At 41.3% G+C, this 14,567-nt stretch overlaps 1 protein-coding gene across 1 annotated transcript; it reads right to left on the bottom strand.

Annotated features, from left to right (window-relative positions):
- Positions 1-288: 288 nt before the first annotated feature.
- trpc1 (transient receptor potential cation channel, subfamily C, member 1) lies at positions 289-14,232 on the bottom strand. The gene is made up of 13 exons (XM_018673760.2): positions 13,603-14,232; positions 12,580-12,734; positions 12,334-12,435; positions 12,020-12,222; positions 10,986-11,117; positions 10,574-10,769; positions 9,292-9,628; positions 7,066-7,205; positions 6,655-6,804; positions 1,997-2,181; positions 1,550-1,751; positions 966-1,160; positions 289-847 (listed from the first exon to the last, which is right to left on the bottom strand). The coding sequence occupies exons 1-13, from the start codon at positions 13,766-13,768 to the stop codon at positions 620-622; spliced, it is 2,391 nt and encodes a 796-aa protein (XP_018529276.1). The 5' UTR covers positions 13,769-14,232; the 3' UTR covers positions 289-619.
- Positions 14,233-14,567: the final 335 nt, after the last annotated feature.

The following is a 14,567-nucleotide window of genomic DNA, read 5'->3' as shown; positions in this document are numbered from 1 at the left end:
TTGTACAAAAACGTTCAGCTGGAAACCAGATCTTGACTAATAATTTTTGGTTGAGATAAGTCAAGACAGCCATGCTCTGCTGAGCATGAGAATGGATCAGGTGTGTGTAATGTGACTCTCACATGGACTGGACTGCTGGGCACTTGGCTGAGCAGCTGACTGTTTTCCGGCTTACAGAGGCCAAACATCAGTTTTCAAGGGGAGAAATCAGCAAGTAACTTTAAATCTCAAAAGCATTGAGTGAAATGTATCAGCCAATAAAGCCCTGATACAGCGCATTAAAGCAGGTTAGATTTTTCCATAAATTTTTATTCGTCTTTCTGTTGAAAACAATGGCTTCCGTTATTTACAAAAAAGGTTGAATAGCTGAATAATACGTGGGTTGGGGGCCTGAGTCTGGAGGCTTTGGTGGAGAATATATATTTTTCTAGTTAAGATCCAGGTTTAAAAGTTGCCTCTGTGACTCAAAGAGCAGAGTTTTTGCACATGCTCATATCTCATGCTCACATTACATTTACCTAGGATGTGACCATCACTTGGTCACATCCTAGATAAACAATAAGCAGAGGTTTTGTCAAGAGGAGAGGGAAAAGGACGGGGAGATATATCTAGTCTTTGTTTAGCTCCTTGGGTAGAACATGGCGTATTTGGACGTTCGGAACCCCAGCAGGTCCCTCATCTCGTTGCGAAACTTGGAGAGGTCTTGGCGCAGATCGTTCAGATTTTCCACCGTGGCCTGGTCCGTGCTTTGCATCTTCTGCCGCGTGGAGGTCAAGTAACGGTGAACCAGACAACACATGATCTTCTGGTAGTTCTCATCACGCTTCTGTTTCAGGTTCTTCCACTCCTGGATAGAAAAGACAGGAAAGGAATTCAGATGAATATTTGTTTAAAATTAGGGAAAAGGATTCCAGAAAAGAATCAGAATCAAATCACAAAGATGCACTGGCAGCCATTTTTCATACCTTAAGGCTGTTCTGTCTCTTCACCTTGCCCTTCGAGGTATGTGAACAGATCCACTTGCTCATGCTTGTCACCAAGTAGCACACAGTCTTTGGGGAGGGGAGGATGTTGAACGGTGGTGGCAGGGTACACTTGTCATCAAAGTAACTAAGCCACAGTTTTGCCCGAGCAAACTTCCACTCCTTATCTTCGTGATTCTATAGAGGTCCAAAAGCCAACAAAAGCATTGAGGAACATAGGAATGTTAAATTTTTCTTTCACAATGAGAAATCTTGAAAATGCTAAACCACTGTTTCTGTGGAAATCCTTGGGGAGACTGATTTTTTTTTTTTTTTTTTTTGCACAATGATTTGTTTTCCTTAGAATAATCAAAATCAAACAGTGGTTCAAAGGAAACAGAAAATGTGCGGCAGGGTTCCAAAGAAAAAAAAAAACAATTTAACATCTGTCTAACATTTCAGAGTGAATTACAGTAAAATTAAATCTTAACAGTAAATGAAAACAGCTATCTTTGAGTTCCAAATTAAACTTAAATTACCCTTGACAGCATTGAGAAACTTCTGTGCCAAAAGTTGTTTACACTTACAGCAATCTGTCTGAAGCTTTTATGGAGCATTGCCACCAGCAACTTGGTCAGGACAATAACCACCACAATATTGTAGGTGCCTATGATCATGGCGCCCACAAAAGAGCGTAGCTCCTCCGTGTAGCTGATGCGGGTGACGAAGAGCGCAATGTGTGCCAGGGAGAAGATGTACCAGAACAGGGCATAGCAGGTCCCCATAAACCTATGAAACAGAAGAAAGCTGACAGACGTCAGTGGGCATTTGGGCAACATGTCTGCCAGATTCACAACTGAATGGTAATTGTGATGGCATTTACAGTTAAAGCATGCATCAGAAAACCTGTTATTCTTGTGCCAGCTGTATTTAGAGCCCATGTATATAACCTCTAACATCTCTCAACAAGTATTCTGAACATTCATCATTGTCGTCATTGGTGTCTAAAGTGACAGACTGAGGTTGGCCCATACGTGTGGAATGCATCATTGCTCTGTTGCTGGCAGAAGATGCCCTCGCAATCATTGGCTGGATTCTTGTCTCGGTCTTTCTTGTCCTTTCCATAAAGCTGGGTGAGTCCAATGGTGAAGGAGAATAACACCAGCAGGAACAGGCCCAAAAACTTTCCAAACTCCTGCAGCATCTGACCCATGGAGATCTGGTGAGAGATTAATATTTGTTAAACATGTGCTGCTTGATCTGATCTAATCAAGTAGACATGAGTCTTTTTTTATCGTCAGTTTTCTGCCAGCATTCCCAGCAAACCTCATTAACTGTTAAAGGGGGTAGATGAGGTCAGATATGAAGTTTGCCTGATGTTTACAGAGTTTGACTGATTTCTGAACAACTAAGACATTAATATGGCAAAGACAGAGCAGTATCTTTGCCTTTATAATTTACATTCAAATCATGTTTTTGGATTTGGATTTATGGGTATGGTATATTTATTTTATGGTCTGCACGGCTGATGTAATTAAGATTAAATGAACTACATTTTTAGATGTAGTTGCTAACAGACCTCTCTCCCATTAAGCATTTTGACTCTTTAGCAGGAAAAAAACAGGTAAAACTACCAGCACAAATGACACAAATATTCAATTTAAGTGTAAACATCTAAATGGAATACAGCCAACATTATTAATGTTATTAGTAACACCTGTACTTTTCCTGCTTTGATAAATCAAATCGTCAGCCATGAAAAAGGTCTGTTTTCATTGTAGTGGCTGGCATCTGCATTAACATGACCTTGAAGAGGAAACCTACTATGACATTATAATGCTTAAATTTTAACTATAACACCAACTAACACAATATTAGTAAAGAAAAACTGCAACAGTATTACTTTAGTCTGTGTTAGCATAGTTGCTGCTAGCTAGTTTCGCCTTGCTACTTGCAAGAAAATATCATCATAATTAAATTAGAGGGTGGATATTTTTATATCGGTTCAGACTGACTTTAAGAACAATATTTTGAATGAGATAATCAGTGTGTATGTAATTTTCTTTTCTCCTTTTAATAATGGAACATAATCACAGTTGAGGTTTCTTTACACCATTGTTTCCTGCTCTATCTCTCCAACTTTAGAAAGGTAGCTATATTTCTACTTGAGTGTGATGTTTTGGTACTCTTTCAACAGTTATCCTGTGTAAGCAAACCTTCTGACTATTTGTAGCTATTTTCCCTCATGTTCATGTTTAGCAGTGATTCCCTGTGGAGGTGGAAAAAGCACCATATTCTGGCAGCTGCAGTGCTCTCACCCTACCTGAGGGAAGGACAGACAAACATGGAGGAAGCCAGGGAGAGAGAGACCATTGGAAACCCACTATTTATAGGCCTGAGTAGCTTATCTGTTTAATAGGAGATGCTCAAACAAGGTCAGGACATGCTCGCCCTTGCAAAACACAAACATACACGGTGTCCAGTGTGAGGGATGACCACTTTGCCTGCACCTCAAGGTGAATGGCGACTGGGGTGTTTGCATTGAAACCCAAGCAGCGTGTTTGAGGAGGAGCACTAGTCTATTAGGATGATTCATTCTCTTGTCATGTGTAAATCCCTCCCAGTGTATTCCTCAGCCACTTTGTACACATCTGATTTAGGATCTGAGGGTGTTCCCTGCTTGCCCACCCTGACAGGTTGCCTAACTTAGTTACTGTACAAACAGAGCAGGAATGTAGCAGGTCAGTAGCTCTTAACCTTGAATGGAGGTGGGGTCCAATGTACTTCCAGCATTCCTATTTATTTTCTTTTTCATTATTTAAGTGCATTTCACTTCAATTTCCTTGTAAAGGAATTTGGTTAATGTTTGTTGCTTTTAAATGTGCTCCATAAATACACAGACCTGATTTGTAATTAAATCTAGCAAAGTGAAAACAAACTGTTTGTCCAAAGACTTTATTTTTATATTTTGTATTTACCAAGAAGTTCCTGGAGCCATCTCAACACTGTTCCCAATTTGTTTAAAAAATTCCCAGCTGTGAGCCTCTCCATTTACTTTTCCCAGTACATTGTGGGGCAATAATATCCACTAAAACCACATTTATAAATCAAGCAATTTAGCATCCAAATTGACATGTCACTCAGAATATCTAACTCAGTCAATTACAGTGTGAATGAACTGGTTAGAATTTGTATGTAGTTTGTAACAGGGGCATTTTTCTCATGCTCATACACGCTTTCTGGTGTGCCATTGGCTATGGTAGATTAATACTGTCAGTGAGGTTAAGTCTGGGCCATGAGTGAGCTTGCTGTTTGCATACCGGTGATAGTAGATACACGCAGACACACACTCACACTTTCAGTCACTCTTTCCAACCTCAGTAGGGGGCACTACCCGACAGAAACGTGAGCTGGCCTCCTCAGGAAGGATGGAATCAGAGAAACTTTCATTACTGCAGCCCACATATTACTGACTCACTGTCTGTGTGCGTTAGACTGTGTGCATTAGTAGGGAGGTGTGTCTGCCATGTGAGTGTTAGTGCAGTCCACGAACACACAGCCACATCTATTTCCAAAGCTAATAATTTTTCCATTCCACCAAGCCAGACAGTGATGTCACAGAGTGAGTGAGTGAGTGAAAGAGAGGGGAGAAGAGGAAAAAGAGAGAGGGAAGCAGAAAGATGGAGGAGATTGGAGCTGAAAAGCCCTTATTACAAATCTACAGGGCACCCTTAGTGTTTTATAAGTCAACCACAAACACCTCCATGACTTAATGACAGGAAAGTATCCCTACAAATAGACTGACTTCACTGCATACCTGAGGACTCCTTTATGTAATAAAGTCACACACGGGGGAAAAATAAGATCCTAAAGACTGCCAGAACAAAGTCAGACGTTGGCTGGCTATGCAAAACTCTGTCTGCCAGCTGGCTTGATGATAAACAATAGCATGATGTGATAAAACAGGACACCTATGGCAATGAAATTGTTGGGGAGCCTGAGGAGAAAATATGCAAACCAGATTTTTGGCTTCTCTGTGAAGCTGGAAAAATAGTGACACAACAACAGCTAAAAACACTCACTTCGGTATGTGAAACACTTTTTTGACCAAGTTGTAAAATATGATAAGTTTATATGTTTTAGACCGCCCACCTGATATTGCTCAGTATAAAGAGAAGTTAGTAGGCTTAGTTTTAGGATTTTACTAACACAGTTTTATAGATATTCACCATTTACACAGGTAGGCGGAGAATACTGTTCCTCCATCAGAAAAAGAATAGAACAAGCAAAACCTCCAAGTGATAACAGCCATGTTTATGAAACGCAACAGACTTGTAGTCATGTATGAAAGCAAGTAAACAAGCTGACAATGGATAAGTGTTGGTTAATCAATGAGAGAGAGAGATCAAATAAAATGTGAAAAACAGTACTGATAGGACACACATGTTCATATACATATAAACAAAAACTGCATGCAGGAGATGCTTGTCACAGAGATATCCATGTATGCAAGACTAGAGAATGTCTGCTTTTTACAAATTGAATTTATTTTGTATTGTGTGAACAAAGAAGATCAGTACAACTGTATTACTAAACATTTCCATAACCTTTTGCAAAATAAAAAGTGAATAGATTCTGAGAGACACTGCCAGCTACAATAAGACTGAGGGTTATTCAAGCCAATTCAAAACAGATTTTAGAGGATTCAGAAAAGTTTACTAAACACTTTTGATTTGGATTTTATATCAAATCCTCTCTTACTGTACTCATACTGATTATAATTTAGCTGTTTGTTGTTTAAAATGTCAAACTTCTTCAGAAAAAAAGCCAAGTTATCAGCCTGATCCCTATGCATTTTCAAAATAAATCCACTTGGCATTGATGTGAAAAAGCAAAGGACCTCAAAATAAACAAGTTAAAATAAATGTTAAGAAACTGAGTTTTAAAATTTTCAACTGCCACTGAGCACACAGCATGTAATGCTATTCCCTTTTCATTCCTTTATTCCCGTGCAGCCAAATTTCTGTTAGGCTGGCAATGGATCAGACTTGCTGTATGTACCAGATTGTGATAAAAATCAATTGCAGATCCAATGAAAATGTGCTGTGGGTGAACAGAGTCAGCTCCTCCAGCTGAAGTTAGTTTGAGAAATTAATTTTGTGTTAACTCAAGGCTCTCACTCATGTTGATAGAAACGATGATAACTCAGTCATGGATATGGTAACAAAGCTGTTAAGCTTTATGATGTTGTGTTCAGTTTCTTATGACCATATTATTACAGCAGAACATATTCATCTACTGCATCAGTTCACTGTGCTTGTACTTAATACTTATGATGATGGTTATGATACTGCTTTGCACAGCTGGTGTGATGTTTAGTGTGGGCTTGTCCTTGAGTGTTCACACTTCACTGAGAGAGGAAGAGAGTGGGTGGTGTACGTGGAGAGGTTAGAGAGAATGATAGAAAGGGAAGCAGTTTTATAATCATTACATAAGAATTTGGTCATTTTTTTCTCATCCAAAGCGCTTCATAGATACATGATCTAAAACCCTAAAGGGATGACAAGCAAATCTTTTTCCTGCATGTCTGGCTTCACTAGGAATCATAGCTCTATCTCTGAAAATGTTGTGCTCTTGCCAATAAGCTGTAAAATCAGAACAATGTGAGTGTGTGTCCGGGCTGCTTTCCTACCTGGAGCGGCCCCAGTATGGAGCTGGTGGTGTACATGAAGAAGAGTCGCAGGTAACTGAGAACATTGGCAAAGGCAAACAGGCCCTCAGCCACCAGGATGGGATGGTAGGCGTCCCAGTTCTTCCTCTCTGTGTCCCCCACATTCTTGAACTGCAGAGCAAGCAAACACATTCAGAAACATGTATACCTGACAGCAGTAAAATAAATTATACTAACCTACTTTCTTCATGGATAGGTTCACTGCCTTCTAATTCATCCTTGCCTTCTTATATCTAAAGCTAAGTCTGGTGTACTGGGCTGATATAGCTAAACAGGCCTCACAACTAACCCAACTGACCATGTTCGAACACAAAGCAAAGAAAAAAAAAAATCTCCTATCTCCTAAATCTTAAGTGTATGCTGTGTGGGTACCTTGCTATGAGCAACAATCTTGAGGGCAAAGGTGGCTAGGTAAAGTGAATTCATCACAAAGCTCAGCTGGTTCCTAGATTCTTCCAGAAAGTCTTCCAGCCCTTCGTACCACAGGCGCTTCACGTCTGACCACACCATTCCTATAGGAGAGCAGGAATTCACCATCACCATGCATATATACACACACACATATATATATACACACACACACCACTAGAAAAGGATAACTTCCTGTCAACATTTTATAACTGTTTCCAGATTCAGCCATAAGTCATTTCACAGTGGGAGCCCAAGGGAAACAGGAATATATGAGACACAGAAATCTGAGATTAATGTGCTGAAAATGTGGCATCTGTGGGATTTAGGGAGGTGTGTGGAATTTAATAAAGATGGGTGTCTGTGTCTTTTTGAGTCCAAATGGAATTTCATCAATTTTGAATGAAACAGCAGGAATAATAAAATTAAGCCATACAGTATTCTCTGTGCCTTGATTCAGAAATTATTATTGAACCTGACTGATCTGTTATTGGTTTCCATGGTTTCAACAGAAAGTAAGCAGAGAAGCTTTGGCACAGAAATCCCTTTAGGTATTGTTTCACACATGAATTGTTTCTGTCTCTGAATAATTTCCATTTTTTCGCCTGCTTGGTGGGAACTTACTACAACATCAATATGGAAAGACTGAAATTGAGTTCTAATGCAGAATCAAAGTGCACACACTCACAGACAGCGAGACATGTACCGAGACACATCATGACAGACACACACACACACACACACATATACACACACACACACACGCATACGTGCATGTACCAGCACACACTCAGTCTCCCACAGCATCTGATTTCCACATTAATGTGAGGCATCTGGCTCAGGGGAATAGGAAGATGGAGGGAAAAGGAGAAAGATGAGAGGAGGAGGGAGGGGAAGGAGTCGTAGTGTGGGAGACAGAAAGAACAATGCAAAGCAGAGAGAGTGAAAACCTGCTGTTTGACTTGTGAGTGCTGTCTGTAGACACCCAGCACATGTAGGGACTGTAATAGCTCCTGTTCACATCCTGGTAACATTTGCACAAGGTTGTCTGAGCAGGGTAATCATTTAGCAATCTCATTCTTGCTATTCAACCCATCTTGGGTGCTGTGTTGATGCTGCAGGGGACCATAGGGTGTAGAATCTGCACCACTGCAGTGAAGCTGTTTTGCAATGAGGCAACCTCGAAGGAAAAAAAAACTGCTGAAGTTGTTACATTGATCTATGATGTTGCTCTTTTGCAGTACTTAAGATTCTTCCCCCCTCTAGTGGGTTATCTCAGCCCATGGAAAAACCTATTACACTTTTGTGTAATGACTCAACTACTGATCCTACTCCTGCAAAATACAGAGCAAATTGCAAATTACACCACAACCATCTTCATAACATTGAATACTAAACGTCTACATCCTCTCATAGCCTGTCAGGTGCAACTGTTGGGATAATTTAGCAAACCGACATTGAAAGCGATGAAACCTAGACCAATGCACTGTGGTCACCCTGCTTTGTGTGTGGTGGGTGGGGGGGGGAGGATGCTGCAACCATGAGACAAATATCCCTGCTGAGAAGGCAGGGCCATTAAAGCGATTGAATGATCATGCTAATGGTTTCTTGGCAGAAGGGGAAGGTAGGGAGGCCTTTCCCCCAGAGAAAGACAAAGTCAATTTCTGACCATCACTACCCAGCCTCGCCTGAAAAGACAGCTTGGTTCCATGTTTGTCTTTGTGCAAATATGTGTTTGTTTGTATGTGTGTGTTGAGCCCGGTAATGCCAGCACTCAGATGGGCCACAGGGGAGAAAGAAGAAGCCACGATTCCTTATAGAAGCTATATAGCTCAATTAGGAGCAGAACTGACAGATTTAATCCAGTCAAGCCAGGCTCTCTGTCATTTAGTATAGATACAGCTGCTTGTCATGTTCTGCCTGATAGGATTATAGATACTGGAAATTGGACTTTAGGCAGACTGTAACAGGAATCTCACATTTTCACTCCACTACGCAATTTAATTGTATTAAATTCTGGTGTGTATTATTGAATTCTTATTCTATTTTCAGCTCTATTTAGGAGAAAAATAATTATTCAATGACAGAAATCTGATCTGAAACATACAGTACACCATGATACCTACAGTACAGCTAATGAAACTCCCCAGCACACATGCATGCCTGTTGTTTACTGTGTTAAAAGCTGACCTATGATCCAAAGGATGAGCAAGTAATCGATCATCTCCAGCGCAGGGCCCATGGTGTTTTTCTTGCCTTCATTATAGACCAGAGAGTAGAGGTTGAGCAGCAGCAGGAATGTAAAGTAGGAGGCGCTGTGAATGATGAACTTGACGAATGGGGTGTGGATGATTTGGCCCACACGGGATCGGGGCACCAGAAGGTAGCAGACAGATAGCAGCGGCCAAAGCATCGCCACACTCAGCACTGTGGCCATCTTCAGACAGGTGTGTTTGCGCCGGTAGCTGGCCGTCTCTCCAAACCAGACAGTGTTGAGGAACTGCTGACAGTTGGACTGAGCCACAAACTGTAGAAAGGGTGACAAGATAAGATGAAAGGAACATACCAACAGGAGAAAGAGATAGTGATATAAATCATAGGTTACATTAGTGAGTTCTGTTCATTTTCAAGTCATATCAGTTGAAAGTAATCTTTAGGAGCTTGAAGGAATAGTTGGACATTTTGGAAAATACGCTTCCTAACTTGCTTGCTTAGAGCTTCATTCATTTGTTCATGCTTGTGTCTGCAGGATAAACTGACATGAAGCCACAGATGCCCAAAATGTCAAACTATTTAATAACCTCTCCAGATGCTATTTCCACCTGCTTACTGCATAATTGCAACCTCCCTGCACCTTTTTGTACTGGATTTTGAAAAGTGTACATAATTCTTACTCATTAGTGTTCAGTTTAAGTTGCTTGTGTACACAGAATACAGAACTCTCTGTTCTGTGGAATACAAAAACACAGTGGATTCAAATTGAGGAAGGCTATTAGTTATACTGGCTGTGTTATATAGACTGACCATTGATAACTGATTTAAGTATCTCAGCTATATATGCAGTGTTCTCTGTGTTTTAAGAATCCAGCCACCAATATGCTGTTGGCCAATAAATAAATTCAGGAATAAGGTGTTACTATATTTCCCCAACAGGAAACAATGATATGCTATATGTGTACTGTGATATATGAGTCAGAGTTTTCACTCTGAGCCACCCCATCTGTAAATTACCCCACAGCTTCATATTTGAAGCTTTAGTTTGTCTTTAACTGCCGTTGCCTGGAGGAAGTATTTATCCTGCCAAACTCATATTTCCCAAAGACAAGCACTAATGTACTGGAGCAGCACAATAAATATGGGAGAATTAATAACAGATAGACCGAGATATGTTATTATTTCTCCAATAATCTGAAGTATTTATCAAATTAAATTAAACATTCATGTGACAGCTGCAGACTTTGCATGTCTTAACCTCTTTTTGGTTGTACTTAATGGCGAGTTTAAGTCGACTTAGATTCATGCGCTCTTCCAGCAAGCCTCTCTTGTCAACATGATCTTCGCTGGACGTGTGATTGAGAATAACTTCGAGCTCTCGAGAGTTTCGGGCCTGAGCCAGCAGGTCTTTGGCAAACATCTTGCACTGCTTCGCCAGCTCCTCATAATCATTCCTGAAGTAAAGAATCAGACCACATGAGAGATTATGAATCTTATCTGTTCCAGACCATAAAGGAAGAGGGCTTGTGATGTCACTGTGTGCATGTATGTACATATGTTTGTGAGTATGTGACATGTTTCTCTATGTATGCCTGAGTCTTTAAAGAAGAAGTTAGATTAACTTGTTCTGACATGACAGACGAGTGTGCAGCAGTTGATAACAATCGTACCTGAACTCCACCTCAACCAGACTGAGCTCTTTCAGGTCTGCACTCAGCTCAAAGGCTCTGAGTATGGGGTCTTCCTCAGTCAACATGATCAGAGAGGGGCTGGCCAGACAGCGGTAGATGTCCAGGCGAAACCTGACTCACAAAGACCAACAAGAATGAGGAGGTGGAAGTGATAGCGAAGGATGGAACACATAAAGGTGTAGAGGTATGAAAAGGGAAAATGGAGAAACATTCAGTCTTCTAGCTGTTTCATTTCTACCTGCTTTGACACCTATGTTGTTTGCCAGCCAAACTGCAGACTGATTCATTTAGTGTACTGTGTGGGAAGCTACACTGCTCTGAAGAGAGAATAAAAATGCCTAGCGGAGGGAGCTCAGCAAAATCTGATCTGCAAGTCAAAGATGGTATCAGAAACCAAGAATCACTGCTTCCCGGAGGAAACATGCTGTTTTTGCTGCTTTTGCTTAAGTATGTGTTGGTAGTGATATTATATTTCAGTGTAAAACCACCACTTATATGGAAAAATGAATGTACCACTACTGGCTCTCTGTGGCTAGATAAGCAGAGCTTGGCAGCACCAGAGAGCATTATGTTTGTAGTCTACTGTGGGACAAAGAGACCTACATTATGAGCATTCATGGCACTGTAAAATACTGCACTCCTGAAAAAGCCAATACATACAGTATGATACTAACTCATTTCTTTCCAGATGTTTACGATGACACTTTCAAAATGATGTTATCATCAAAACAAGGTGCCGCAATGTTTGAAAAGAACTTTTCTCAAACATTTTCACTTGACAGACTAAATGATTCATAGGTGTTTTTAAGCTTTCAACATACCAGAGCAAGGACCAAAACAATCATCACCTAAAATAACGCAGGCGTCATCTGCAAGACGAAAGTGATGTTGACTGTTCCAAGTAACAATAATTCAGTGCAACACTGGTCTTCTGGTTTAGATCAAAGGGAGCTTAATGCAGCCATCTGGACAATAACACTTTCTGAAATCTAGATGACTGAGATGGCCTGTACCTGGAATGTCGCAAGCTGTCCTTCTTGTTTTTAGCATTGCAGAGCGTGCACTCGCAGCCAACAGCATGGGGCCGGGGAAGCGAGATGTCCTGTTTCAGCAGCATAGTCAGGATCTCGTAGTTGTTCCTGTGGGCTGCCAGGATGACTGGAGCCACATCCATGGTGGTGGAATACTCTGGATTCTGAATCCGCTGCATCAGTTTCTAAAAAGACACAGATACGTATATAAAATACTGTACAAGAGTTATATATCAGCCTGTTCTTTTCATTCATATTAGAAGAGGATTTTAAAAGCAGTAAGGGCAGAAACTAACAGCAATGGAGGGCTTAGAAGATCGCCTGGGCCTGTGGTTGAGGAGGATGTCCACAGCTCCCACCACCTCCGAATCTATGGCCACCAACAAGGCATCTGTCGCCTACAGAAACAAGCACACCATTTCACATTGATCAGATGGCAGATTTCATGGCCAAACGGGGTACACATCAACTTTGATCATAATAATACTGACACTAAGTGACATCTGTTGCATGCATTACTTTGTGCTAAGTGTGTTTACTACCTGGCAGCCGTGCTCCAGAAGAAGCTGCAGGATGTCTAGATTCTCATTCTCAATAGTGATGGTCACAGCGTCCCGGCCCAGCACATCCACGCAGTTGATGTTGAGCTCGCCGTGTCGGTTCTCCTCGAGGAGTTTCTTCACCATGTAGTAGTCGCCTGAGGAGCAAGCCAAAAGACAAAGCAACGCATCATGAATGGAATCTGAGCTTTTCCAAATTCGTGCAAAGCCAGGTCTATAAAAGCGGTGAAGTATTATCTGCTGATGGCGCCGAACAGACACAGATGGCTTCAGACATGAGGCAAACACTCTCACAGAGCAGGCTCAGCTCCAACAGTCCTCTTAACCTCAGTCGGTTATAACAATAACATCGCCCTCAAAGGACAATTTCTGTTGCTGAGCCATGTTTAGAGAGACTTTATATGGTCACACTGGCAGTTACAGGCCTGTACACCTACAACAACCTCCAGCTGTACAATGTTCTTAACTTATCAATGAAACATTCTCCTCCCATCTGACTAGTTGAGAATGTCCATGCCTTTTTGCTATATTACGCTGTTACTGCCTGCCTTTTGTGCATTTTCACATCACTTTGTTTGCATTAACTTTAACTCTGTTAGGAGCGACAAAAAGTCAGCAGACCAGGGAGAAAAACTTTCAGAGGAGCAGACATTCAACTAAATATATCTGAACCCCCGTGGGCAAATTTCCACTGTAGCCAACATGTAGGCAGCTGTGAGAGGTATTCACTGGGGGAAAAAAATGTGGTATGACAGTTTTCTTGCTGCAATGACCCTGCTGGGACACTATAAAGCTGTACCTACATTACATGTAGGCCTGCTGACATCAGATGTAAAGCTTCAGGTATGTCTTCACCTATCAATATTGCAAGCCTGACAGCAATCATCTGATTCTAACAATAACATAAGCTTCTCTATGATCTTAAACACATCACATTGAACATAAAAACAATGATTTTAAGATGAGGTTAACTCTGGAAGAGACAAAAAGAGATAAATAACAAACCTTTCTCGCATGCCAGCAAGAAAAGCTTCTCATCCAGTGTCGTTTCCTCCTTCACCTCTCTCACGTCTTTCAAGGCCAGAAATTTATCCGGAGAGGAAGCGTCCGTGCCCTGGTACAGAGCTGCCATTACGACGGAGAGCGAGTACGGCCAAACACTGATGTGCATCCCACTAGAAACCGGCGACCATTACACAAGAAAGCCCGTCAAAATGGGATGACATTAGGAGGAACTCTTTTTTTTTTTTTTTGGATGCCTGTCGCAGCGCAGCAAAGGCTTAAAAGCGTCGTCATGAGACTAAAACCGGTGTCATCGAGTGTTATTATTGCCGTCGCATGACTGCCCCGCGACCGCTTTGCGCGCTCCTGCTTCCGACAAAAACACCTCCTTAAGCTTTCCGTCGCGTTAAATCGCTTCAAAACCTGAATCTAACAGAAATACCAAGCCCGACACAGCGACACGGTCATTTCCCTCGGCGTGTTTACATGCACCATCTTCTCGCATCACAGTGTTCCTGAGGATCTTTCTGGTCCTGATGCTGCTGACGGGGATCCTACTGCGCATGTTTCCTCCTCCACCTGCTCGCTCATTTCGCAGGCGCAAAAGCCTCAGTGCTTCATGGTTATCTAACAGGGCTATTCAGAGCAGCTTTGTACTGACAGTCTCACTGTGTATGTGTATATATTTATATGCAGATGTATAGTGTCTGGTCTAACAATCCTCATACTGCAGAAGTCCATTTTACAGATACTTGCAGAAATTATGTAGCTTATTGGATTTTATAATCATGTTTGGCCATGTACTGTATTTTATAGTATTCACTCTGAAGCACTAACTTTGTGAAATATATATAGGTGATGATCTGGTCTGTGCAGGATTATGTGTCCATATTACCAGACAGGCTACTTCCTCCATGTAGCTGATGTATTTGGACATACATTGGTTAAAATTCATCACATATGGACAA

The sequence above is a fragment of the Lates calcarifer genome, linkage group LG24 (assembly GCF_001640805.2).
Source record: "Lates calcarifer isolate ASB-BC8 linkage group LG24, TLL_Latcal_v3, whole genome shotgun sequence".
NCBI lineage: Eukaryota > Metazoa > Chordata > Actinopteri > Centropomidae > Lates > Lates calcarifer.
The sequence above is the reverse complement of the archived record's forward strand: the minus strand, read 5'-3'. Positions and strand labels throughout refer to the sequence as shown.

Excerpts from the sequence above, each read along its gene's own strand:
- trpc1 (XM_018673760.2), bottom strand. The coding sequence starts at position 13,768 with ATGCACATCAGTGTTTGGCCGTACTCGCTCTCCGTCGTAATGGCAGCT. Across the intron at positions 11,118-12,019 it reads GACAGCTTGCGACATTCCAG|GTTTCGCCTGGACATCTACC; the intron begins GTACAGGCCATC and ends TTTGTGAGTCAG. Across the intron at positions 2,182-6,654 it reads CCATACTGGGGCCGCTCCAG|ATCTCCATGGGTCAGATGCT; the intron begins GTAGGAAAGCAG and ends ATCTCTCACCAG.